A 27858-nucleotide genomic window follows, 5' to 3' on the forward strand; every position below is an offset into this window, starting at 1 on the left:
GCCTTTAAAATTTCAGACCTTGTATTACAGTCAACATTGTCAAAGATCTCTTTATTTGGAAAAGGTTTAAACGCAGATTTCCATTTCTTCGGTCTATCTTTAAAAGATTCGTAATGTCGTAGAGTCAGTAGGCATTCAACTGTTAGAGTTTTCCCCCGAACACCAAACATTTCTTTCCCAACGCCGTCTTCTTCCAGTTATCTCATTCATTTGTAAACAATAAGTCAGTATTTTGTTTCCATGACGTAGTAAACTGATGGTTCGGTAATATTCACACGTGTTTCTTTGGAATAAGGATTATCAAATTCTTTTGAAATTCTGACGATACTTTACCTGGCTGATATATCACGCCTAGAAGGTGGAACAGTTTTGTCACAGCTCACTCTTCCAAGGACGTCAATGGTTCTAAGGGAATATCGTCTACCCCATGACATTTGTTTCGATAGTTTTATTTTAAGTTACAAACATTTATTAAACAGTATGTAATTCCATTACAGTATCATACAGATGCTAAGGTACTACTTCTTCACAGATCCATTAAGCTCATTTCACAATATGATATCTCCTATCCTATTCGGATACAGTTCCTTTCCTGTTTCGGTAAATATTATGTTCAAGGTGTTTTGTTTTATACAGACCCTCTATGTATTCCTAGGAAGTTTAAAAAAATTATATCCAGGTCGGCATTATCAAAAAATTGTTCTGAACGTACAGTTTCTTAAATGTAGGTTTTTCTGTCTTACGAATATCCCCTAAGATACGTCATAGGTTCCTTGACTATTTCTTAAGTATGTTGTCTAGGCACCGCTACGACACGAAATTCGAATGCCCGGTTATGCCGCAAGAGGAATGACACGTGGTGGAATAACAGGACAGCAATCACAGTAGCGACGGCAAGAGTGACAGGTGCGTACTCACCACGATGCCGGCGGTGGGGTCGTAGAACCTCTCCAGCAGCTGCACGGTGGTGGACTTGCCGCAGCCGGAAGGCCCCACCAGTGCGACCGTCTGCCCGGGCCGGATCTCCAGGTCCAGGCCGCGCAGCACCAGGCTGCCGACGCGCGTCGGGTACGCAAACTGCACGTTAGAGTACCGCACCTCGCCCTGACTCTTCTGTGGACGGAGACAAGTTTCCATATCATATTACCAGTAACCAGTCCCATCGGAAAACTGTGCAAGAGACTGACACAGTTACAAATAATAACACAGATTCTCATTTAGCACTCAACAGTGTTTACGAACAGTGCAGATGTAGTTGTCAGTCAGTGTGATAGGTGGTGACAGAGGGGATCGTTCAACGCTGTCTGTGAATTAATAACTGACGAGCTAGGTTAATAATTGGCTCCTTTTACCGACCTCCCGGCTCAGCAGCATTAGTGGCAGAACAACTGAGAGAAAATCTGGAATACAATTCACATATATTTCCTCAGCATGTTATAGTCTTAGGTGGAGATTTCAATTTACCCGATATAGACTGGGACACTCAGATGTATAGGACGGGTGATAGGGACAGAGCATCGAGTGACATTATACTGAGTGCACTATCAGAAAATTACCTCGAGCAATTAAACAGAGAACCGACTCGTGGAGATAACATCTTGGACCTACTGATAACAAACAGACCCGAACTTTTCGACTCTGTAAGCGCAGAACAGGGAATCGGTGATCATAAGGCCGTTGCAGCATCCCTGAATATGGAAGTAAATAGGAATATAAAAAAAGGGAGGAAGGTTTATCTGTTTAGCAAGAGTAATAAAAGTCAGATTTCAGACTACCTAACAGATCGAAACGAAAATTTCTGTTCCGACACCGTCAATGTTGAGTGTTTACGGAGAAAGTTAAAGGCAATCGTAAAATGCGTTTTAGACAGGTACGTGCCGAGTAAAACTGTGAGGGACGAGAAAAACCCACCGTGGTTCAACAACGAAGTTAGGAAACTACTGCGAAAGCAAAGAGAACTTCACTACAAGTTTAAACGCAGCCAAAACCTCTCAAACAAACAGAAGCTAAACGATGTCAAAGTTAGCGTAATGAGGGCTGTGCATGAAGCGTTCAGTGAATTCGAAAGTAAAATTCTATGTACCGACTTCACAGAAAATCCTAGGAAGTTCTGATCTTACGTTAAATAAGTAAGTGGCTCGAAACAGCATATCCAGGCACTCCGGGATGATGATGGCATTGAAACAGAGGATGACACGCGTAAACCTTAAATGCTAAACTTTCTCCAAAGCTGTTTCACAGAGGAAGACTGCACTGCAGTTCCTTCTCTAAATCCTAGCACAAACGAAAGAATGGCTGACATTGAAATAAGTGTCCAAGGAATAGAAAAGCAACTGAAATCACTCAACAGAGGAAAGTCCACTGGACCTGACGGGATACCAGTTCGATTCTACACAGAGTACGCGAAATAACTTGCCCCCCTTTTAACCGCCGCGTACCACAAGTCTCTAGAGGAATGGAAGGTTTCAAATTATTGGAAAAGAGCACAGGTAGTCCCAGTCTTCAAGAAGGGTCGTCGAGCAGATGCGCAAAACTATAGACCTATATCTCTGACGTCGATCTGTTGTAGAATCCTAGAACACTTTTTTGCTCGCATATCATGTCGTTTCTGGAAACCCAGAATCTACTCTGTAGGAATCAACATGGATTCCGGAAACACTGATCGTGTGAGACCCAACTCGCTTTATTTGTTCATGAGACCCAGATAATATTAGATACATGCTCCCAGTAGATGCCATTTTCCTTTACTTCCGGAAGTCGTTCGATACAGTTCCGCACTGTCGCCTAATAAGCAACGTAAGAGCCTACGGAATATGAGACCAGCTGTGTGGCTGGATAGAAGAGTTTTTAGCAAACAGAACACAGCATGTTGTTATCAATGGAGAGACGTCTACAGACGTTAAGGTAACCTCTGGCGTGCCACAGGGGAGTGTTATGGGACCATTGCTTTTCACAATATATATAAATGACCTAGTAGACAGTGTCGGACGTTCCATGCGGCTTTTCGCGGATGATGCTGTAGTATACAGAGAAGTTGCAGCATTAGAAAATCGCAGTGAAATGCAAGAAGATCTGCAGCGGATAGGCACTTTTTGCAGGGAGTAGCAACTGACCCTTAACATAGACAAATGTAATGTACTGCGAATACATAGAAAGAAGGATCCTTTATTGTATGATTATATGATAGCGGAACAAACACTGGTAGCAGTTACCTCGGTAAAATATCTGGGAGTATGCGTGCGGAACGATTTGAAGTGGAATGATCATAAAAAATTAATTGTTGGTAAGGCGGGTGCCAGGTTGAGATTCATTGGGAGAGTCCTTAGAAAATGTAGTCCACCAACAAAGAAGGTGGCTTACAAAACACTCGTTCGACCTATACTTGAGTATTGATCTTCAGTGTGAGATCCGTACCAGGTCGGGTTGACAGAGGAGATAGAGAAGATCCAATGAAGAGCGGCGCCCTTCGCCAGAGGGTGATTTGGTAAGCGTGATAGCGTTACGGAGATGTTTAGCTAACTCAAGTGGCAGACTCTGCAAGTAAGACGCTCTGCATCGCGGTGTAGCTTGCTGTCCAGGTTTCGAGAGGGTGCGTTTCTGGATGAGGTATCGAATATATTGCATCCCCCTGTTTATACACCCCGAGGAGATCACGAATGTAAAATTAGAAAGATTCGAGCGCGCACGGAGGCTTTCCGGCAGCCGTTCTTCCCGCGAACCATACGCGACTGGAACAGGAAAGGGAGGTAATGACAGTGGCACGTAAAGTGCCCTCCGCCACACACCATTTGGTGGCTTGCGGAGTATAAATGTAGATGTAGATGTAGTTGATCACAGTCTCCTGCACGGAATAATAATGAAGTTTTCTGTTAACAAAACCATTGATGGTGCCACAGACATTATTTGACCTAATCTACCAGTACTATTTGTCCTTAACACAAATCATAGTTTAACAGACTTACAAACCTAACGTCGGGAGGACGTCGGTTCAAACACGTACCGCTACCATGACTTACGTTTTCCATGATTTACCTAAATGGCTTCAGCCAAATTCCGGAATGATTCCTCTGAAAAGGTACAGCGGATTTTCTTCCCATCCTTCCCTAATCCGATGGGATTGATGACCTCATTGTTTGGTCTCTTCCCCCAAAGCAAATAACCAACCGTGTAAGTTAAACAACTGTGATAACAAGCTACCGCTCTGCTCTCATGATTCTTGAAATGTACTTTTCTTTCTTATTTTCCAGAAAGGAATCTAAATTTTACAATTTTTTTTATGCCTGTAATGTGCGTAACGAAAGATATTTATATGTACATGTCTTCCAGTGTCTACATAACGTCCTTTACAGATTGTGTTCTCTCAGTGGAATGAGAGGTCAGTCAATACGTTGGTTGATGACAGAGAAAGCCGTTCGTAGCCATCCGTGAACTGCAAAGGTGGTACATCTTACAGCGATTATTTTCTGAAAAGTGATGCAATAGCAATAGAAGTGAGGAAATATACGTAAGATGTACACTTAGACATGAAAATAATATAATACAGCGAACTGGTCTTAATATGAAGCATATTTCAAGTTAATGAAGTTTATTTTTCCTTTTATTTTCATCTCCTGGAAGGAAGTTAAAGCAGTATCTACCTTTCTTTTTCATCTCATGGCAGATGTTGCTTCATTTCGTGCAAGATGTTCATCCTAGCCACATTCTAAAGAAGATTATCTATATGTGCAAAAGAAAGGAGAAAAGTTATTATTTGGTGGTTCGGTAAATATATCACGTATTAATGGCGGAAGTTAAGAATAAAACAACACACAAGGAGCTAATATAAATTTAGGTACAAGGTACTAAACCTCATTGTTAAAACTAAATTCTCCGGTTGTCTAGAAAACTGGAGTTTCTCAGTCAGCCAGGTGGAATGCAATTCAAGTATCAGTGACGTATGAGTAGTTGACGAAGAGGCCATTAGTGGCATAGCGCCAGCTAGGACTGGGGAAAAATCGATGAGCAAGTAGAGCCTTTTTATAGCCTTCTCAGCATTTTCTTTCACCCGTCTTAAGAAGTGCACAAATAAATACATTTTTACACAATTGTAGAGGAAGAAGTAATTTGGCCGTCACAAACGCACAGTCGTGACTATTTAGAATTTTGGTCGTTATACAGACTGCTGAACAATGAAAGGCTTTATTATAGTGTACTAATTTCGCAAGCCTTTCGTCTCTGCATTTATTGTAAGCTACATCTACTTCAACCGAATAGCTGTCGTCATGACTTGGCTTCCATCTGCCGATTTTACCCCCAACACATCCCTCTTTTCTTCCCTTACTAAGCTAACATTTCCTGCATCCGCAGGATGTGTCCTTATCAACTGATCATTCCTACAGTCAATCTTTCTTAGGATGCGATTATCTATCTATTCATGTGTTATCCGATCTTCCCTCTAATCATAAGTATTCTCACGTATGAATGCTTTACAGAAAACTCGTATTTCTCTTAGTCTGTCGTGTTATTGTCCAACATTTATTAGGACACCACGGTACAATCTAAACAAATACTTTCAGAACAGACTTCCTTAAATCTAAATTTATATTCGACGTTAAAATATTTCGCTTTATCAGATACCTTCGATAGTTATACTGTTGCTAAAATACTAGAGTTCTTCTCCTGTTCCCGGAATTCACTTTCTTATCGAAACACTAAGACAAAAAGAAAAAAAAAGGAAAACCGACACACCACGAAAGAATTGTCGCAATGGGACGGAAATTGGTTGATGTGATGTCCATTTACAGGCAAACAACCGATTAAATTTCAAAAGAAATTGGATGATATATTCACGATAAACAGCTTCAGAAACTGAGCGAGACATATATGTGTTGGTACATCTGTGGCCCGTATGCAAGTAATTATTCGGCTTGGCATTGACAGATAGGGTTGTTGCACGTCGTCCTAAGGGATCTCGTGCCAAATACTGTCCAAATGGCGCTTTAGATCTTCAAGATCCCGAGACGGTTGGAGGGCCCAGACCGTAGTGCTCCAACGATCTCGATTGGGGAGAGATCTGGCAACCTTGATGGACAAGGTAGTTTCTGGCAAGTATCAAGACAAGTATTAGAATGTTTCCGTCATTATCTTGTTGAAATGTAAGTACAGCATGGCTTGCCGTGAATGGAAACCAAACGGCACGTAAAATAGGTATCCTTTCCTAACATAATCCGAGCCTGACCGCTGTCTCTCATGACCTTGTCGACGACGGAACCATATATTTCGATCGTCGTCTCTTACTTAAAATTTCTATCAGTCTAAAAAAATTTGTACCAACTTTAGTGCAAAGGGCTTTCCATGAACGTATTTACTTCGGTTCAAGTCAGTTTGTAGTGGAATACTTGACTCTCTGATGCAAGACGCCGTGATATTAAGTATTAAGGTGCAACCGCAGGAATTAGATACCAGCCCTGCTGAAAATAGCAGCCCATCCATTAAGCAACGTTATTCTGCAAGAGACCAGCAGTGAAGATGAAAATCTGAGAGTTGCTATGCCCAATGCGAGCCCCTTGTATACAGATAACACTACGAAAGCTGATTAAGAAAACATTCGGCGGCGTTGTCAGGCGGATGTCACTATCACCCAGTTATCTCTTACGTCAGAGATTAAGCAAAATATTTGTCAGCGTTACTCACCCACTTTTCGTCTTTTGCGTCAGGGGCGTCATCAATTCTAGGTTGCCGTTCCAGCAGGTAGAAGGCATTAGACGCCGCCTCAATTCCCTTCTGGAAATTGGGGGCGAATGAAAGTATATTCGCCACCATCGCCGTTCCCATGATGAGAGCTTGCGACACCCTGCAAAGAAGATACGTCTTACGTAAGACATGCAGTCATAACAACGACGGAATTACAGCCTATGACAAGTAGAAGCTGGTATCCCCCACACAAATTTTCTAACATCACAAAGACTTCTTTCAAAAGTAGTTACTATTGTCACTGTGAACCTGGTTAGTAGGGCTGTCACAACATCCAACAATTCATATGGAATATATGATATCTCTTAAGACAGTAGAGTTGTGTTAAGACGTTTTTCTGTTGTTCATGACGAAAAGCTATTCAGAGGAAGAATGAAAGGTATTTCAATGTACTGTAGGCAAAGCTCTAAATTTCTCCACTTGTCTGTCAAGGGCCTTGGGTGCCAGAGAAATTTTACATCAAATTTTTGTTATGAATACATACAGACTGCGTACTATCGGCCTGAGTCGTTGAATGTTCGAGATGTGCCTTGCGGGTTAGCCGTATGGTCGTAGGCGCCTTGCCACGGTTCGCTCGGCTTCCCCGTCGGAGGTTCGAGTCCTCCATTGGGCATGAGTGTGTGTGTTGTCCTTAGTGTATTTTAGTTTAAGTTAGATTATGTTGTGTTTAAGCGGAGGGACCAATGACCTCAGAAGTTTAGTCTAATGGAACTTACCACAAATTTCCAATTGTTGGAGATGGAGGTAAAAAAGTGTAACAAGGAACTCTCCTAAGGTAGTTATTAAAGATGTGAAATCCATGGTCGTGACATTAGTTTCATGAGTCGTTGTTTGTTTCTTTATTTTTGCCTGTAAACGGCAACGAATGAGAGAATTACTCTTTAAACTGCAAATAGATGACTGGAATATGAAGAATGATACGGGCACAAATTAAACAAACTGCACGACATGTTTTCATTTTTTTTTTAATGTTTGATTCTTTGTAATGCATCATAACAGCGAGCAACATTTCTCTGTGTTACTAGATACGAACAATATTTTTATGAAGTTAACTACAATTTCACTGCCGTAGCACGCTGCTAAAAATGAAAGTCCGTTTCCGGAAAAGAGTGGTTCAGTAATCCCCTTATCCACACGACGAGGCGAATCAGTTACAAGTAGGAGCTGTCTCGTAAGATTCCTATGGCCCACTACGTTGGCCGATATCACGAAATCCAATCGTTATGTCCCATTACTTGAAAAACTGGCTCCGAACCAAAATAGCACATTTTTACAGTTCTTGGTAGTCATAACTATAACAAGTATTCCTCTGCTCACCACTGCCTCAACCTTTTCCCTACTTAACATCTGTTTTTTGCGTGCGTACAGCATTCAAGGGCACCAACAATACCTCTAGTATTTGTTATCCTCTGTAGACTTTCCCACTCACTGCTTTCCAATGGGTGTACTGACGAATGAAAAACTATTCATATATTCGTCAATTTAATTTACGCCACTTAAGTGTGTTATTTGTTTTTTCATCATGCTCCTATCCTGTCTTCCGATGTATTCAAGCCAGTATTTTCCTCAGCTATTCAGTCACATGGGGTTTCATTCCCGATTCATAATGAAATATTAGTTTTACAAGACATCGCTGTAATTTATTCCGGATGTAGGTAAGCTATTCTACTGCTTTTCATCTTACAATATCTGCAATATCAAAAAGTAGAATTGCTTGTTGTATAATGCGATAAACAATTCATATACTTAGCTGACTTTTATTACTGTGCCTGCTGTTTTTCATTATTGTAATTTTTGTGTCGTGTTCTCTTCAACACAAATTTTATGATATTGCGGTCCATTTCGAAGTAATAATTATTTTACGTCTGCGTAGCCGAACATCTCTCAAATTAGAACACGTCACTTCCTATCTCTTCAGGGACATCTTGCTCTAAGTCAGCTGACACAATATCTTTGAAAATACACTAGGTGTTAGGCGTATAAGTGATAGTTGCTAATGTAATATGTGCCACTTAAGTGTGTTACTTTTTTCTTCTCTGTGTCGAACTGTCTTTCCGCAAACACGTCATGCACGTCGCCACCTGAATGTTTGTGCACTGTTGTAAGTACACCACTAAATGGACTACCCATGGCAGTATTGACTAACCAGTTCTCGTACAAATGTCCACTCTTCAATACCCAGCAAAAAATAAACGTTAATTGTGTGCTCTTGCTACGTGTTGCTAGTGAGGTACCAACCAACCTAAAAATTCACTACCCAGAATAGCTATAATTGAAAATGAAGTAATTGTAAACGTAGTAAATACCGATGTAACGTTGTCCACTGCAATGCCATCGGTCACCAACAATACTGTCTGCTCTCTATACTCCTTAACACCCTATATATTCTTTATTCCATTACGAAACAATTGTAATTGTGCTGTAGGCTTTCCATGTAAACAATTTATAGGTGGAAGTGCTTACGTTCTTTTTTCTTCTTCTTCTTCTTTTATGGTGTGTAGAGATTTCCTCTCCATGGTATGTCTCTTTATCATGTAATTTTGGCACAAAATTTAATATTTTTCCTCTCTTTAATAAATTTTCTGTAATAATTCTAAAGCAATTACTTTCAGAACCAGCACAAACTCTTCCGAATACCCATACCAATATAAAAGTATTCGAACACCCAAGAATCAATATGGCGGTCACTTGGAGCCCTATCGACGGAGACAGGCTGAATCCTCTAGTATCCCTTAAATAAATAAATAGATGTGGCTCTTAACGTAAACAAATCCCTTCGGTCTGACCTCATTTCTGTTTACTATCTGCCGGATACGCTCCTTATTTATTCAAGAAGCCTTCTTGACATCGAATCTAGCTTCAACAAAAACCATACTGTCATTATTATATTACTGTTGTCATTGATTCGTCAGAGCTAACAGAGGGTACTGAACGCATACATAGGTTGGCAGCAGGACTGGTCAAAGGCTCGTTTGACTCGTTTTTAGTAAGTTTTAGAAACTACATTTAAGCGATGAATCTAGGAATATACTACCGTCCCCTAAACATCGCTCCCGTAAGGATCGCGAAGATCAGATTAGACTCATTACAGTGTTCACAGAGGTGTTAAGAAAGCATTCTTATAGCGCCACTGACATGAATATAAAGGAAGAAACACATAAAAGTGGAAAATTGGTACAATGCGAAATATCCTCTGTCCTGCGTTTGACTGTGATTAGCACAGTATGCACTATATATTGATGACTCTTCAGTTCATAGACTAACTCTTTACACCATTTGTAGGCAACAGTGCTTACCTGGAGACACTTCTCAGACATCTGCCTCTAGCATGCACTGTAACTGAAGTTTACTATACATTCCTATTCATTTTTCAAATGATGGCATACACTTATTACGAGCTGCACTCAATTAATGAAATTAAGATATTTCCTAAAGTACGGGACCAGTACATCGTCTGCAGGAAGCATGATGAAAGAAGTCAGCGTGTCACTTTAACAGAATCTTGACAGAATTCTCCTTAAGCGATTCAGACCAACCACGAAAAACTTACATGCCTGTCCGAGAAGTGGTCGATGAATTCAACGCCAAACTTCCTCAATGTAAATCTATTGTCTATGTGCCATGTTGGTGTGTAGCTGATGAATTGTACCACAACAGATAAAGTGATTGTATAGGGATAAAAACTACCACGAATTTTCTGTTCAATAAATAAACAAATAAATAAGAACAATTATTATTTTCATTATTTCCAACTAATTCATAATAATCATCCTCCAGACACTTAGAAGCCCTCTGGTCGTATGAGCTAAGTAGCCACTTTGTTCATGAGTGTCAACTGCCTAGCTTCCATTTACTAGTGGGCGGGTCTTTTCACACATCGCTGAAGCCAGTAAACAATAGTTTTGTTATATCTACCGACCATTCGACTGATAAATGTACTGCCCAGCTTTATTTTTATTAGAATCATACCTCCACTTCTGTCTGCCATTCTTTTATTTCTCTTTCTCTCCTAGTAATTCCAAACTTGAATCTCTCCATTGCTCAATGAGCAACACACAGTATTTGTAAGTTTCTCGGATTTAAAGTCTTTGTCGCATAGTACTCATTCAGAACTACTAATATATGGACTGTAAACGAATGGTTTGGAATTAATCCCATGAATCAACTTATTAGAATTAAACTGCAAGAAAGTCTGAAAATCTGTTGTATTAAGTCTAAATTTACATTCATAAAATCGAATTTGAAGTGAGCTCACAGAACCAGCTGATTAGTTTGTGTCTTTATGGTAGTTGAAAATAGAGACTGGATGAAATGTTAAAATGGCCTAGAGCGAATTTGTAGACTAACCAGGTGTTTCATAAATGTACACAACGCGCGGTCAGTACAATGTCATCAGCGAAATAGAAGTGATTGTTATGATGCACTCCTAATTGACTTTTTCAGTTGATGTATACGAAAACTTCCTTAAGGGCAGTTGTGAATATTTTCGAAAGGTGTGCAATCATTATATCGCCCCCACTTCCAAAGTTACCCAGCAGTCCTCAATACTCTATTTATGTGGCACAGTAGTAACTACCAGCATTAGTAAAGTCTGGGTTCTCAAAGCCCGCCAGCCGTTTAGATTTGGGTTTTCTGCGAATGGTTCCTTTGAATAAGTACACTGCCTATTTCATTCCCTGTCGTTTCGGAATCCGAATGTTCGTTACACCTGAAAATACCTCATCGTCCGGACGCTAAACTCTAAACTAGCAACCTTTACCGGAATATTTTTAGCAATCGTTGCGTATCGATCTGTAGAGGTAATTCTTATACACTCGTAGGAATTGTGAAAGGCCGCCTACGAAAGTAAAGCTACCAATTTACAATTGATGGGACGAGAGACATATCGTTATGCTACGTCATTAAGAAGTGATTTGCTAAATTACTGTCCAATATCCTTAACATCCATTAGCAGCTTTTTTTATTTTTTTTGTCACCACTCTTCTGACTGGTCTGATGCTGCCCGCCACGAATTCCTCTCCTGTGCTAACCGTTCATCTCAGAGTAGCACTTAAAACCTACGTCCTCAATTATTTGCTGCATGTATTCCGATCCTTGAATTCCTCTAGTACCATGGAAGTCATTCCCTCACGTCTTAACAGATGTCCTATTATCCTGCCCCTTCTCCTTGTCAGTGTTTTCCGCATATTCCTTTCCTCTCCGATTCTGTGTAGAACATCCTCATTCCTTACCTTATCAGTCCACCCACTTTTCAACATTCTTCTGTAGCACCACATGTCAAATGCTTCCACTCTCTTCTGTTACGGTTTTCCCACAGTCCATGTTTCACTACCATACAATGGTGTACTCGAGACATACTCGTACATTCTCACAAAGTTCGTCCCCAAACTAAGGCAGATATTTGATATTAGTAGACTTCTCTTGGTCAGGAATGCGTTTTTTGCCAATGCTAGTCTGCTTTTGATGTCCTCCTTGCTCCGTCCGTCATTGGTTATTTTACTGCCTAGGTAGCATACTTCGTTAACTTCATCAATACTGATGTTAAGTTTCTCGCTGTTCTCATTTCAACAACTTCTCAATATTTTCGTCGTCCGCAGCTCGCGGTCGTGAGGTAGCGTTCTCGCTTCCCGCGCCCGGCCTCCCGGGTTCGATTCCCGGCGGGGTCAGGGATTTTCTCTGCCTCGTGATGACTGGGTGTTGTGTGCTGTCCTTAGGTTAGTTGGGTTTAAGTAGTTCTAAGTTGTAGGGGACTCATGACCATAGATGTTAAGTCCCACAGTGCTCAGAGCCATTTGAACCATTTTTGAACTACCTTCGCCTTTCTTCTATTTACTCTCAATCCATACTCTGTACTCACTCGATTGTTCATTCCGTTGAGAACTCCACTCCTGAACCTTTCTATTATTTCCACCATTGCTTCGTCGGTGTACAGATTGAACAGAAGGGGCGAAAGACTACATCCCTGTCTTACACCATTCTTAGTACGAGCGCCTCATCCTTGGTTGTTCACTCTTAGTATTCCCTCTTGGCTGTTGTACAAATTCTATATGACCCGGCCCTCCGTGTAGCTTACACCTAGTTTTATTCAGAATTTCGAACGTCTTGCACCATTTTACATTGTCGAACCCTTTTACCAGGTCGACAATTCCTATGAACCTGTCTTGATATTTCTTTAGTGTTGTTTCCATTATTAACCGCAACGTCAGTAATGCCTCTCTCGTGCCTTTACCTTTCCTAAAGCCAAACTCATCGTCACCTAGCATATCCTCAATTTTCTTTTCCATTATCTTTATAAGAAATTCGAATGCATGAGCAGTTAAGCTCCTTGTGCGACAATTCTCGCACTTGTCACCTCTTGCCGTCTTCGGAATTGTGTGGATGTTGCTTTTCCGAAAGTCAGATGGTATGTCGCCAGACTCATACATTCTATACACCAACATCAATAGTCGTTTTGTTGCCACTTCCCCCAATGATTTTAGAAATTCTGATGGAATGTTATCTATCCCTTCTACCTTATTTGACCTTAAGTCCTCCAAAGCTCTTTTAAATTTTGATTATAATATTGGATCCTCTATTACTTCTAAATCGATTCCTGTTTCCTTTTCTATCACATCAGACAAATATTTCCCATCATAGAGGCTTTCAATGTATTCTTTCCACCCATCCAATATCACCTCGGCATTTTACAGTGGAATTCCCGTTGCATTCTTTGTGTTACCACCCTCGCTTTCAATGTCACCGAAAGTTGTTTTGACTTTCCTGGATGTTGAGTGTGTCCTTCGGTCAATCATTTATTTTTCCATGTCTTCACATTTTTCCTGCAGCCATTTCGTCTTAGCTTCCCTGAATCCCCCATTTATCTCATTCCTCAGCGACTTTTATTTCTGTATTCCTGAGTTTTCTGTTTTTCTCATGTAACATACTTAAATCCATGGATTAACGCAGTCAGGTGGATGCAGTAAGTCACAATTTCTAAAAAAGGTTTCACTCTGTACTAAATCGGCGCTTATTATCAAAAGAACGGTGGGTTATGAAGTGAAATTTGTGACTGAATTGAGGATTTATTTATTTATTTCAATCGGTTGATTAAGCAAGTTATGTTGAATGGAGTGTCATCGATAGAAGTAGCTTCAGGTGTGCCCCAGGGAAGTGTTTTGGGACCTTGCTGTTCTTGTTGTGTATTAATGACCTTGTTGACAATACTACAAGTAACATCTGACATGTCGAAGATGATGTAGTTATCTGTAATAAAATAGGGTCTAAAAGAAGATGGACAAATATATTGTTAAGATTTCAAAGTGGTACACAGATAGGTCACATACTTTCAATGTTAAGGAATGTAAAATGCTGCATTTGAAAATAGAAAAGTACGTAGGATCCTATCTACTTGTATAACTAAATAAGTCACAGATTGAACCGGCAAACTCACAAATAGTTGGGCTAACCATTTGAAGGTATATGAAATAGCACAATCACTTCTTTTTAGTCCTAGGTATAGTTGGTGGTAGACGCTTTTCACAGGCAGATTACTGGGGAAATACGATTATACTTCTCGCCTGGCAAGCCACGCGGTCTAACGCGCGGCTTCTTGAGCGCGAAGGCGTGCAGGTCCTCTGCATGAATCCGCCCGGCGAATTAGTGTCGAGGTCCGGTGTGCCGGGCAGCTTGTGGATGGTTTTCACGACGTTTTTCCATGTGCCTCGGTGAATGCGGGCTGGTTCCTGTTATTCTACCTCAGTTACACTATGTCGGCGATTGCTGCGCAAACACTGTCTCGACGTGCGCGTACACCATAATTACTCTCCCACGCTAACACTGGTGTTACACTCATCTGATTTGTGGGGTTCCCGGTGGGTGGGGGTGGGGTGGGGGTGGGGGGTGGTGTCCGCTGGGGGCCAAATCACATAATAACTCTGGGTTCGGTGTGGGGCGGCGGTGGTGACGGTGGTCGACTGTTGTGACCGGTTGTGGGGTTGTGAACCACAGAGGGCTACTGGGGACGTCGCCTCTCCGTCTTTTATAGGTCCCCGGTTGAATACACACACAATACACACAATTATTCTACAAAAGAGACTGTGTAGAAATGACTTGTGGGAGTCACCATAGAAAACTGTTCAATTGTGTGGGACCTATACAACACAGGAGTAACAGGTGTACTGAACGTGAAGAGATGAGGATAGCAGTTTTGTTTTCCATATGGAAGAGTGTCACAAAATGCTGAAACTACTGAAGTGGCAGACGCATGAAGACTGACGTAAACTATCTCGAGAAAATGCAGGTACGTTTCTAGAACCATTGAATAAGGGCATACATTACTACCCGTCGCAGAGCTCCCATACAGATCGCAAAGACAAGGTGAAACTAATTACAACGCGCACAGAGGCGTTTAAGAGGTCATTCTTTTCACGTTTCATATATGAAAGGAATGTGTGGTGTCCGTTCCTTCAGACATGCCTAAAGGAACAGACAGCACGCGGCATCCTCAGCTGTGATACATATTATGCAAGTTGAAGGTGAAGGAGGTAGAAAGGGAAGGAAATCCTATCACGCTCGAGAACTTAAGAGGAATCAGCGACGACGAGTGAGAACGTGTGCTGGACCTGGACGAACCCGGGATCCTCTGCTTACTAGATAGTTGCGTTAACCACTGCGCCAGCCAGACACGCTGTTCATAGCAAATGCACCGGACTTTCTCGACTCGCTCCCTGGTCGACTCTCACTCCCACCAAGCGCCACCTATATCCTGCCCCCTCTCAAGTTCTCCATGTTCGCTCATTTTGACTCCCGCTGGAGGTCCAGTGTAAAAGAATAGACACCACTCAAATTCAAAAGCGTATGGCATTGTTGGCCGGGAGACCCCTCGGGGGGCGGTTCGGCCGCCGCACCACAAGTTCTTTAACGACACTACGGTGACTTGCTGGTGAATGAGGATGAAAGACACACAACACCCAGTCATCTCGGGGCAGAGAAAATCTCTTACGCCGCCGGGAATCGAACCCGGGCACCCGAGCGCGGGAAGCGAGAACGCTACCGCAAGACCACGTGCCGCGGACAATTGACACCATGCATTCAGATAACAGATTCACCTCGATGGGCAATGAAATGACAACTATCAGTGCAGATACACTTTTACCTTCGACCTCCAGTGGGGATCTGAAATTAGCGAGCATGGAGGACTTGGATGGGGAATGCGTATATGGTGGCGCTAGGTGTGAGAATGAGTCGGCAGGGGAGAGTACCTGAACAGTCTGTGCATTTCAGCTGAACGGGTGGTGCGGTGTTTAACGCAAGTGCCTAGTAAACAGGAGATCCTGGGTTCGAATGCTGGCCGAGTACACATTTTCACTGGTCGCCACTGCCTCCAGATAGGGTTCCAGTGCTGAGTGCAGGTGATATCATCAGTTCCTTCACTTTCCTTTACTTTCTCACTCTTCCATCTTCAGTTTACACTAATCGCTAATAACTGTTAGAATGGGACGTACATTCTTTGCGCACATCACAGTGGTTTGCTAATTATGGATGTGAATGTGACGTTAGAAAGACTGAGACACTCACTTGAAGACCTTTTCATAAGGCAGCCCCTCACTGGCGACCAACGAGCCGCCGAAGGCCATGGCGCCGGCGTACGCGAAGAAGCCAATGCTGCGCGCCAGCGCGTACGTGATCGCCCGCAGGTGCACGTTGCGCTTCGACACCTGCAGCGCGGGCTGCAGCTCCAGCAGGTACTGCTCGTGGAACTGCCGCTCCCGGCACAGGCCCAGCACGGTGCGGATGTTGGTCACGGACTCCACCGCCACCTGCAGGAACATCAACATCCTACACTCAACAAAATCTCATCAATACCCTTGGGCTGCTCGACAAAGGGCTATAGTTTTGCATGAACTGTGCATGGGTATGTTACAGACACCAACGCACCTATCGGAAAACCCTCAAATTTCCTCGCACAGAGAATCTTGAATCATCCCGTTGTCACAGGTTGATTGGTTGGTAGGTTTGGGAATTCAAGGGACCAGACTGGTTGTCACAGGACACATAGCACAGTGCACTATGTACGTAACCAAGGTGATCCAAAAATGCACACAGTGGGTGGAAAGTGAGTGCCTATTCTAAACATGTATCAACTTTATTATATATATATATATATATATATATATATATATATATATATATATATATATATATATATATATATATATATATATATTCTTAAAAATACTTTTTGTGCAGTGGTAGAAATACTGGGTTATCAAAAAGTCAGTATGAATTTGAAAACTTAATAAACCACGGAATAATGTAGGTAGAGAGGTACAAGTTGACACATATACTTGGAAAGACATGGGGTTTTATTAGAACCAAAGAAATAGAAACGTTCAAAATATGTCCGACAGATGGCGCTTCATCTGATCAGAATAGCATTAATTAGCATAACAAAGCAAGACAAAGCCAAGATGATGTTCTTTACAGGAAATGCTCAATATGTCCGCGATCATTCGTCAACAATAGCTGTAGTCGAGGAATAATGTTGTGAACAGTACTGTAAAGCATGTCCGGAGTTATGGTGAGGCATTGGCGTCGGATGTTGTCTTTCAGCATTCCTAGAGATATCGCTCAATCACGATACACATGCGACTTCAGGTAAGTCCAAAGCCAATAATTGCACGATCAGAAGTCTGGGGACCTGGGAGGCCAAGCATGATGAAAGTGGCGGCTGAGCTCACGATCATCACCAAACGACGCCCGCAATAGATCTCTCTTGCAACTAGCAATATGGGGTGGAGCGCCATCCTGCATAAACATCGTACGTTCCAGCAGGTGTTTATCAGCCAGGCTGGGGATGATGCGAATCTGTAACACATCGGCGTACCTCTCACCCGTCACGGTAGCAGTTTTGCCGTCCAGCGCCATCTGTGGGACATTTTGTGAACTTACTTTTTTTTTTTTTTGTTCTTGTAAAACCCCATGTCATTCCAAGCATGTGTATCACTTTTTACCTCTCTATCTACATTATTCCGTGGTTTATTAAGTTTTCAAATTTATGCTGACTTTTTGATCACTCTATATATCTTGAAGGAAGACCTTACTCAGTGCTCAAGTGGGCACATAAGGGCTCTCGATATGCAGTACGAAGTTCTGTCATACTGGTAAGATAGTGGTATACTCTGAGTGGGCCTCTCGCTACTTGGCATCGGAGGCCCGTACGAAATTGTCGAATAAAACTAATGACTATGGCATCCGTAGTGGACATTATAAGAACTCGCCATTCCAGGGCATCAACAGGACAGTAAAATTTGGAGCTTGGTGCGGAAAATGTTAACCCAAAGCCCCATAAAAAAATGGCTCTGAGCACTATGGGACTTAACATCTATGGTCATCAGTCCCCTAGAACTTAGAACTACTTAAACCTACCTAACCTAAGGACAGCACACAACACCCAGCCATCACGAGGCAGAGAAAATCCCTGGCCCCGCCGGGAATCGAACCCGGGAACCCGGGTGTGGGAAGCGAGAACGCTACCGCACGACCACGAGATGCGGGCAAAGCCCCATAATTCGACTCACTGGTCAATGGGTGAAAGTTATCTAAAGCAATAAACGATATGTCCTTAGAAAGAAGTTGGAGCTCCGCTCATGAAAGCTGGTTACTGCCGTAGGCTGCATATGGCTGTTAGTGTTGGAGGGAGTACAGAAAATTCATGCTTCGGTGGTTCAGAAACTTTCCCCTGTTATTTTCAAATGGATTCAAGTGGATTGGTGAAGCTATGTTTCAAATGGGAGGATTCGTGATAGAAATAACAATAACAATACAATAAATTCGGTCTACTACCTAAACGTGCTGTAAAATCAGGGTTGACCAACTCTGTTCACTTACGGCGATAGAAGCGACCTCATCTTTATGCGATTTTACAAACGTACGCATAGAGATCGACGGTCAATTCACTGAACGTAAGGTGAGTCGATCTTGTCCTCACGACATGCAGTGTCGAGCCTTGGCCTTGCACCGAGTGACTTCTTCTTCCGGGGAGATGCGAAAGAGAAACCACACAAGCTGGATACCTTCGAAGCTCGCATCAGGTATGTATTTGTTGTCTACCACAAAACTTTCTGTGTCATTCCATCGGAGACATTGGTAAAAACCTTCCTGATTATGAGGAATTCGAAGCGGAAAACAGTTTGTATCAATCTGCTGACCGTAATATAACTTGCTTCAATAAAATAAACTAGCTATTTCGATAAATATTATCATTACCATAGGTACTTCCATGCCATCCACAATGTAGTTTCAAAATAGTATGAATGATATGGGATCCTACATAAAGTACCCTTTTTTACTTACGTTTCTACGAACCACTTAACTATATAGCAGTAGATCAATAAGGCTACCGCGAATATGAACATATGCACTGCAACGCCGAAAGCAGGATTACCACACACTGTCAAATATTCCCGTCATTGTCTGTATTATGGCAATAGGGATTGTACAAAGTACAGGATACTATTTAAAAAAAACAGTCGTAGATTGCACAATGATCTTTATTAACTGAACAACTACGCGTTTCGCCCGGATAGGGCATCATTAGGTTACATTAAAAATCGGAAATATTCAGCTAAAAAGCATGTATGCACCATGTGGATACGTGCGGACCTCTGGCAGTATTGTAGTGTATGGCTGAATTTGCAGTTTGCGGGCGTAGTCCTCTTCTGCGCTGCTATGCCTGTAATAATCGTCATGAGACTGACTTGTAGTACGTTTTATTCAGTATTATACCATCTCTGACGGACTCTTTCTAGCATAAAATTTCTGATTTTTTAACACAGCCTGATGATGCCCTATCCGGACGAAACGCGTCGTTCCATTGTGTAGCCTATGAACTAAACAAGCTAAATTCCACCCTAACAGGTAATGATGGCCAACGGTACCGACCGGCCTCCGTGTCATCCTCAGCCCATAGGCGTCACTGGATGCTGATGTGTAGGTGCATGTGGTCAGCACACCGCTGTGACGCCCGTATGTCAGTTTTCGGCACCGGAGCTGCTACTTCTCAATCAAGAAGCTCTTCAGTTTGCCTCACAAGGGCTGACTGCACCCCGATTGCCAATAACGGTCGGCAGACCGGATGGTCACGCATACAAGTGCTACCCCAGCTCGACAGCGCTTAACTTCGATGATCTGACGGAAATCTGTGTTACCACTGTGGCAAGGCCGTTGGCGTGCAACCTACGACTGCTTTTAAAGAACAGAAACAAAAGGTTTCTGTACCACCACGTCAGGATGGAGAGCCATACTTTTTAAAGTACAGGATGTTTCGCGTACAAGCACTGGCTCCAGCGTATGTGTGTGAGTCAGTACCAGGGATACAGCCTCCTACCGAGGGATATGCTGCGATCCGTTCCATAGAGCTCGGTATTCTATTTTTGCTTTTACCCATAGTACGTAAGTTAGGAGCAGCATTGGGAGGAAGTACCAGACAGCAGCGCAGACTGATGAATTAGTTGCACTGATTTGTGTTTCATGCATAAACTTGTAACCGGTTTCTCAGTCGAATCGTTACGGAACCTGAAGAAGTAAAATTGAGGTTTACGTCACGTGCTGACAACCTGTGTGATAATTTGTTAATATTCAGGTTAATCCTATCTTTTTTCCCAACAGGTAAGTCAGTAAATGTGAAAAGGTGACTGCAATCAAAGTCCGTCATTTTCAATTACATTTTTCGTCCTGATTAATAATAAACCGACAACAGGTATTTTAAAAATGATCATTCAGTTTCGTAAGGCTGTGTGTTCAACATGAATGAAAAGAATAGGGGTACACCTTAACTGTAAAGGGCACTGTCAGTTCCACTTCATGTGATCTGTCGTTTGTCATCTCCATGCGAATTATAAAAGCCTCAATAACATTCGATCTTGCTCTATTAATCTTGTGAGGAGACTTCGGAGAAGAGATAAATGGAGTAATGCATTCATTTATCATCAACCGACACCGTTTAATACACTTCCCCCCTGAAAATATTCGTGAATAAAGGGTTGGCAGCATCAGACTGTTATTAAATTTATGCGGCACCATAGACTGAACTCCATCTTGCGCGATGTATACCGACCTCGCAGTATTTTTGGGGTCGTAGAGGTAGAGGAGAACACGAGGTAAGTCAGAGAAGTTCCGCTGGTAGGTAAGGGTACTAATCAACGCCCCCCCCCCCCCCCCACTTTGCGAAAACTGGCCCTTGAAATCGGCGGACTCACGTACTCTGTTCAGGTGACAGTCTTGTAACTATAGCAGGGATTTTGCGTTGAGTTTGCCGGTACAGTTTCCAATTAGGTTTCGAGTCGTCATTTCATCATGTAGTATTCCTTCATGACACAATTCAATAGTTGCTTTCGTTGTTACATGTTCGGTTATATTTAACCAATTTCTGGGGTTACTAGTGTCTTAGTGAAGTAGCCTTTGACTGTAAGGGAATGTTCAGACGTGCAGTTGGAAGCTCACTGAACATCGTGTTCCAAGTTTTAACTTACTTCTAAATTGAAATACGTGTTTGTTCAGGAAGCTATGAAAATCTTCTCTATCCAAATTTATATGATTTTAACGTGCATGTTCATGTTCCAGTCTCAGTCCTTTGTTGGTGACCACACCACGTGACAGAGTAGTCCATTGAAACTTATCTTGAAAGGTTCAAATGAATTGCCCGGTATCGACAGACAAATATCATGTTGCAGTAGATGCATGGCCCAAGAAACAGGCGCTGTGGCTACTACAACTGTTATGAAATACATGAAATGTACTGACAGTTACTGATATTAACAACCTTCAGCTGCGTAATGGAATGACGGCATTGAAATTTTGTGCCGGTTTGGGACTCGGATTTCTGACTTGTAACGAATGTTCACCTTAACCACTTCGGCGATCCGACCACGCTTCATGGCCAGACCAAAACTTACCTGTGTCGTCGTAAATGTATCTGCAGCGTACAGGGGAGACATTTTAACAGAAAGTCACTTGCGTGGTATCTGCAGATAATACTATATTGCAGTCATAGCGTGTCCGAAGGTAGAGACACTGCGGCTACTACAGCTGTTATTAAATACATGAAATGTATTCGCAGCTACGAATATGAACGACCTCCACACGTATAATGTAATGGTGACATTGAAAATCGTGTTGGGCCGGGATTCGAGCCAGGATTACCCGCTTATCGCGAGCGGTAGCATTACCAAAATGGTTCAAATAGCTCTAAACACTATGGGAAATAATATCTGAGGTCATCTGTCCCCTAGACTTAGAACTACTTAAACCCAACTGACACACATCCATGCCCGAGGCAGGATTCGAACCTGCGACCGTAGCGGTCGCTCGGTGCCAGACTGAAGCGCCTAGAACCGCTCGGCCACAATGGCCGGCCATCCACATGGGTACTACAAACAATCCGATAAGTTTTGGGTTTACAATAAATCGCACGTATCTAAGGGCTGTAAACTCGACTAAATACCTAGGCATTACAATTACGAGCAACTTAAATTGGAAAGACCACATAGATAATATTGTGGGGAAGGCGAAACTAAGACTGCGCTTTGTTGGCAGAACACTTAGAAGATACGACAAACACTCTAAAGAGACAGCCTACATTACACTTGTCCGTCCTCTGCTGGAATATTGCTGGGCGGTGTGGGATCCTTATCAGGTAGGACTGACGGAAGACATCGAGAAAGTGCAAAGAAGGGCAGCTCGTTTCGTGTTATCGCGCAATAGGGGTGAGAGTGTCACTGATATGATACGCTTGTAGGGGTGGCGAGATCTGTTTACGAAGATTCAATCACCAACTTTCTCATCCGAATGCGAAAATATTTTGTTGACGCCCACCTACGTAGGGAGAAATTATCATCATAATAAAATAAGAGAAATCAGAGCTCGAAAAGAAAGATTTAGGTGTTCCTTTTTCCCACGTTCCATTCGAGGGTGGAATGGTAGAGAAGTAGTATGAAAATGGTTCGATTAACCCTCTGCCAGGCACTTAAGTGTGAACTGCAGACTAACCATGTGGATGCAGATATAGAGCCGAGCATGGATTCGCTCACTGCAATTAGTGACATCCGATGTAGCATTCGATATCATCTAGTTATGACACTAGTGCTTTCATGTCTCAGGTGGAGCTGTACCTTTGTAAATGTTGAAACTGTAGTTCATGAGAGGAGTTTGTATCTGTGTTCATCATAGTGAAGATCTAATGTTCAAAGATGGTTATAAAGATTCGGCTCATTCCTGTAGCATGGACTGTATGAACTTCAGTAAATATTTTTATCTTAGGGATTGGGTGATGGTTAGTCTGTAGTTCACACTTAAGTGCCTGGCAGAGGGTTAATCGAACCATTTTCATACTACTTCTCTACCATTCCACCCTCGAATGGAGCGTGGGAAAAAGGAACACCTAAATCTTTCTTTTCGAGCTCTGATTTCTCTTATTTTATTATGATGATAATTTCTCCCTACGTAGGTGGGCACAACAAAATATTTTCGCATTCGGATGAGAATGTTGGTGATTGTTGTAATAAAATGAGCTAATGTTTCATAGGTTGTATTTCCGATCAGCCACCTCCCAAAGCAGATAAAGAACCAGCACATATGACAGAATGATTGTAGTTTTCTCAGGTCACAGCTACCTTGTCCAGACCAATGTCGATTGTCTGCAACTGTAGTGTACACTATGCCTGTGCTTTAACCCTATGCCGCAGTAGCAGCACGGGTGCCTAACAGCAGGTCGTCATCACTAGATCTCGGATTTTAGGTAAAAACCTATTTTGTTCCTCATTACATACAAGCAATAAAAGCAGTACATACAAGAGTCACGACAATTTATAATCGAAAACGCTCGTTTTACAGCACCTAAATATGTATCTAATTTCAGGTTAGTACCTGATAGTACCCAAATTTAAAAAATCCAATTAAATAAAATTTTTATGGCCAACATTCTCTCGTGGTCTTCCCAGCTAAGGATTAAACAAATATTTTATAGAAAATTGTGATTTTATAGTACCTGAAAAACCTAACTTCTTGTTAGAACCTGATTGTACCTCATTCTTAAAAATTTCATGTGAGAATCTGACTGTATCTATTTTTTTATAATTCAGCCAAATAAAATTTGTATGACTAAAACTACTCTCCGGGTCTTCCCGGATACTTAGGCAAGCATGAACTGAATGATAGCTGGTTTCTTTGCATGCTGGAACGCTAATCGTGACTCAGACGACGACAGCACACGCCAGACTGTTCCATCCCGCCCTGCTACGTAGAGCGTTGTCGCTCGCTGTGAACCGTCAAATGGCCCGGCAGGACAATGAGGAGCCTGTTCTGTACATCAGCTGTGTTTTCGTTCAATCGGTCAGCGTGCTACTTGGATGTGGTTAAATGTTACACAGCGACAGCGTACTTGTGGAAAGTCAAGCACGCCGAAAGTAGCCAGCTCCAAGTCGTATCTGATTCGTCAGTGGTTACAAGAGTTTCCTGAATTCACTATATACGGAAGAGTTATTCACTGAAATGTGTGCAACAAAGGCGTAAGTAAGATATTAACTCATAGAACAGTGATGCCACTGTTTTTCCCGAGTTAACTTGGACCATAGGCATGCGTACTCAAAAATATTGTTTCCAAACGCTTAATGTAGGTTAATGTGGTAAGTAGATCTCGTATGTAAATTCTTCCGCAAAGTATTTCCTTTTGTTTTTTAGTATCTTCTGAATAAAGGTAACATTTAAATCACCATGTTTCAGGGATTAAACACCAGGCAAATTTAAAAAAATAAATCAAACTTGGAGAAACGTTTGTAACTAAACCAAATGCAATAAACAAAAATGAATTTCATCTTGACCTGTGTCGAGCCATTGTTTCAGGAAACATACCATTCAATGCATTTGGAAATAGTCAGTTCAAAAGTTTTTTTAGAGAAATACTGTCACCCAACATTCCATCAGAATCCACACTAAGAAAAAACTATTTACATACTTTAAATCAAAATACATTGACAAGAATAAGGGAAGATATAGGTGATTCATACATGTGTATCTCTGTCGATGAGACGACTGACAGACAAGGTCGATATGTGGTTACTTTGATCATGATGATAGGATTGTGCGGCGGTCAACTGCGCGGTTATCAGTGGGCTAGTTTGATTGTTGGAATGTTACATTCTGACATTGCTCTGTACCTCATCTGATCAGCAGCAAAGAGCTAAAAACGAATAACCAGGAAATAATTGCCCACTTTGTTAATAAAACCCTCAAACTACTTTTTCCCAACAGTCTAGATGAAAATAATGTTCTTATAATCTACACTGATGCAGCTGCATACAAGATGGCTGCTGTTAAATTGTTGAAAGTATTTTTCCCAGCCTTGCTCCATGTCACGTCTTGCGCGTGCCATGAATCCTGTAGCTGAGACGATACGTGTCGAATTTTCGCATGTAAATAGGCTACTTTCAACCATCAGAAAGGTTTTTATGGCACCTACAAGAATCCAGTTATTTCGAGAGGAACTTCCCAACCTACCACTTCCACCAGAATCCATACTCGCTGGGGAACGTGGCTAGAGTCCGTGGAATATTACATCGAGCATTTGGAAGCCATTAAGAACATTGTTCTTAAATTGCGGGAGGAGTCAGCGAACATTACTTCAGCTAAAGATGTTCTAAAGGACCCAGCAATTTCCAGTGACGTTGCACACATAAAATCTCACTACACATTTTTAATCCCTATTATTAATGCTCTAGATTGTTCAGGGAAACCAGTCTACACGCAATTACGATTGACAGAAGAGGTGAGAGAAAAAGTCAACATGGTACCAGGTTCTATTGGTATGAAAATTAGCGAGAAACTTAAGACAGAGCTACAAAAAAGTCTTATCAAGTAAATCAACAGAACATGTGTGTGCCGTCCATTGTGCCTAATACCACCATTTAAATTTTCTCCGGTGACATCTGTCGACGTGGAAGGCTCATTCTCGGCATTTAAGATGCTATTAACTGTTTCTCAACGGAAAATCTGGAGAAAGTGTTAGTTATTTACTATGACTATAATTACGGAGATTGACAATAATATAATGTGGATTTTCATCAATCTATGAGGCGTGTTTTTTAAGTAAGTACCGTTTTGAAATTAAATAAACACATGCTAAGGTATCTCCATAATTTTATTTTTACACGAAAGCTTGTACCTTAATCTACTTTTCTACATAATTTCCGTCAATATTGAGGCACTTTTCATAACGTTGTACCAGTTTTTGAATACCCACCTCATAGAAGTCTGCAGCCTGGCTTGTTAGCCACTGCATCACCACTGTTTTGACTTCGTCATCGTCTTGAAGACGCTGACCGACCAGGTGTTTCTTCAAGTGCAGGAACAGATGGCAGTCACTGGGCGCAAGATCGTGGTTGTACGGAGGATGATCTAGAGTTTCCCATCGAAAAGATGTGATGAGATCTTTGGTCTGATTCGCCACATGCGAACGGGCATTGTTTTGCAGCAAAACGATGCCCTTGCTCAGCTTCCACGGTCTGTTGCTTTGATTCAGATGTGACGTAGGCCACCCATGTTTCATCACCCGTAACAATTTGGCTTAAGAAATCATCACCGTCGTTGTGGTACCGCTCAAGGAAAGTGAATCCACTGTCTAAACGTTTGGTTTCGTGCACATCCGTCATTTTCGGTACCCAACGTGCGCACAATTTTCGGTAATTCAAGTTCTCGGTCACAATCCCATACAGAACACTACGAGGGACGTAAGGAAAGCCATCCCACAAGTAGGAAATCGTATTGTGTGTGTTTTCTCTCACCTTGTCCACTTCGTGCACCAAACTCTCATTAAAGACCTAAGGACGCCGACTCCGTTGTTCATCATGCACATTTGTGCGGCCATCTTTAAATGCTCTGACGCACTTTCTTACCATTGCATCACTCATAATGCTATCTCCGTACACTGCACTAATCTCACGATGCATACCGATCGCTTTTAGGCCTATAGCACTAAGAAATCTTACAATAGCCCGTACTTCACAGTCGGAGGGACTCACGATTATCGGAGGCATCTTAAACACTCAGTACACAAACAAGGAAGAATCACACTGTACTGGAGTCAATGCGTAGATTAAAGTGCAGGCTTTCATGTAAAAATAAAATTATTGACATATCTTAGCACGTCTTTTTTTAATTTCAAAACGGTATTTACTTAAAAAACACGCCTCGTATTTATCTTTCTAGACAATAAAATGTCAGAATTCGGTCACCTATTTTCTGATTTTTATAACCCATTTTTCTAAGTGATAGAACCTAGATTTTTAGAACCCAAAAGTCCGAGGTCTACTCATCACAATAATACTACTTACAACGCAGCTCCTGCAGTGCACAGTGTGAACATCAGTCCTATGAAGTTGGGTACCCTTGAGGTAAATAGTTTTCCGTCTAGACTGGCTCAAGTGGTGCAAGTTTAATCATAAGCACCCGCTGCTGTTGCCGCTGCTGCCAAGGTTCGCCTTCGCCACTTGTCCCTGGCTTACCTTGGTGGCCTTCTCCATGGCTCCCGCGGTGCCGAGCAGCTCCCCGCGCTGCAGCTTGCCCTGCACGTAGAAGGCGCCGAACAGCGGCGGCACGAAGGCCAGCACGAGCAGGCCGAGCCGCCACTCGTAGTACATGGCCAGCGCCACCGACAGCACCAGCGTGCCCAGCGACTGCGTGATGGTGCCGATCCGCTGGCCCGTCGCCTGTGTCACAGTGCGGGAAGATGAAGCGAGTGAGAGGGGAGGAAGTTTGTGTCCTGACTTGCAGAAGTAATGTGTGGTCAAGGGGAGACTAGACTCGTCTCTGAACATCGTTTGATTGAAATAAACAAAGCATCATGAAAATTAGGGATAAACTGTAAACACGGCTTCAAATTGGACGAAACATTTCAATAAGTTACTAGAGTCACAAAAAATGTAATGGCAAAATCGTGGTCAGCCCCAGAGACCACACACCATATTTAGCATCCCTTGAAGTTTTCATAATATGAGAATGCACAAGATTGTGACTGTTGAAGAAAGAGCTGGTGCAGCATCAAAATTTTTTGCTTGTCCTAGCTCATACATCATATATATGGTGAGTTCAGAAGAG

General features: G+C 42.2%; 1 protein-coding gene across 2 annotated transcripts in view; it reads right to left on the minus strand.

The window, feature by feature from the left end:
• The window catches only part of LOC126095086 (ATP-dependent translocase ABCB1-like), a 146067-nt gene that overhangs the window by 11464 nt on the left and 106745 nt on the right, over window positions 1–27858 (minus strand). For both annotated transcript variants that reach the window (XM_049909771.1, XM_049909770.1), the window contains 4 exons: window positions 27267–27470; window positions 16288–16529; window positions 6673–6832; window positions 919–1113 (listed from right to left, as the gene is read on the minus strand). In XM_049909771.1, the coding sequence (XP_049765728.1) occupies window positions 919–1113; window positions 6673–6832; window positions 16288–16529; window positions 27267–27470 (801 nt within the window). The remainder of the gene's footprint in view (window positions 1–918; window positions 1114–6672; window positions 6833–16287; window positions 16530–27266; window positions 27471–27858) is intronic.

The sequence above is a fragment of the Schistocerca cancellata genome, chromosome 8 (genome assembly GCF_023864275.1).
Source record: "Schistocerca cancellata isolate TAMUIC-IGC-003103 chromosome 8, iqSchCanc2.1, whole genome shotgun sequence".
Taxonomy (NCBI): Eukaryota; Metazoa; Arthropoda; class Insecta; order Orthoptera; family Acrididae; genus Schistocerca; species Schistocerca cancellata.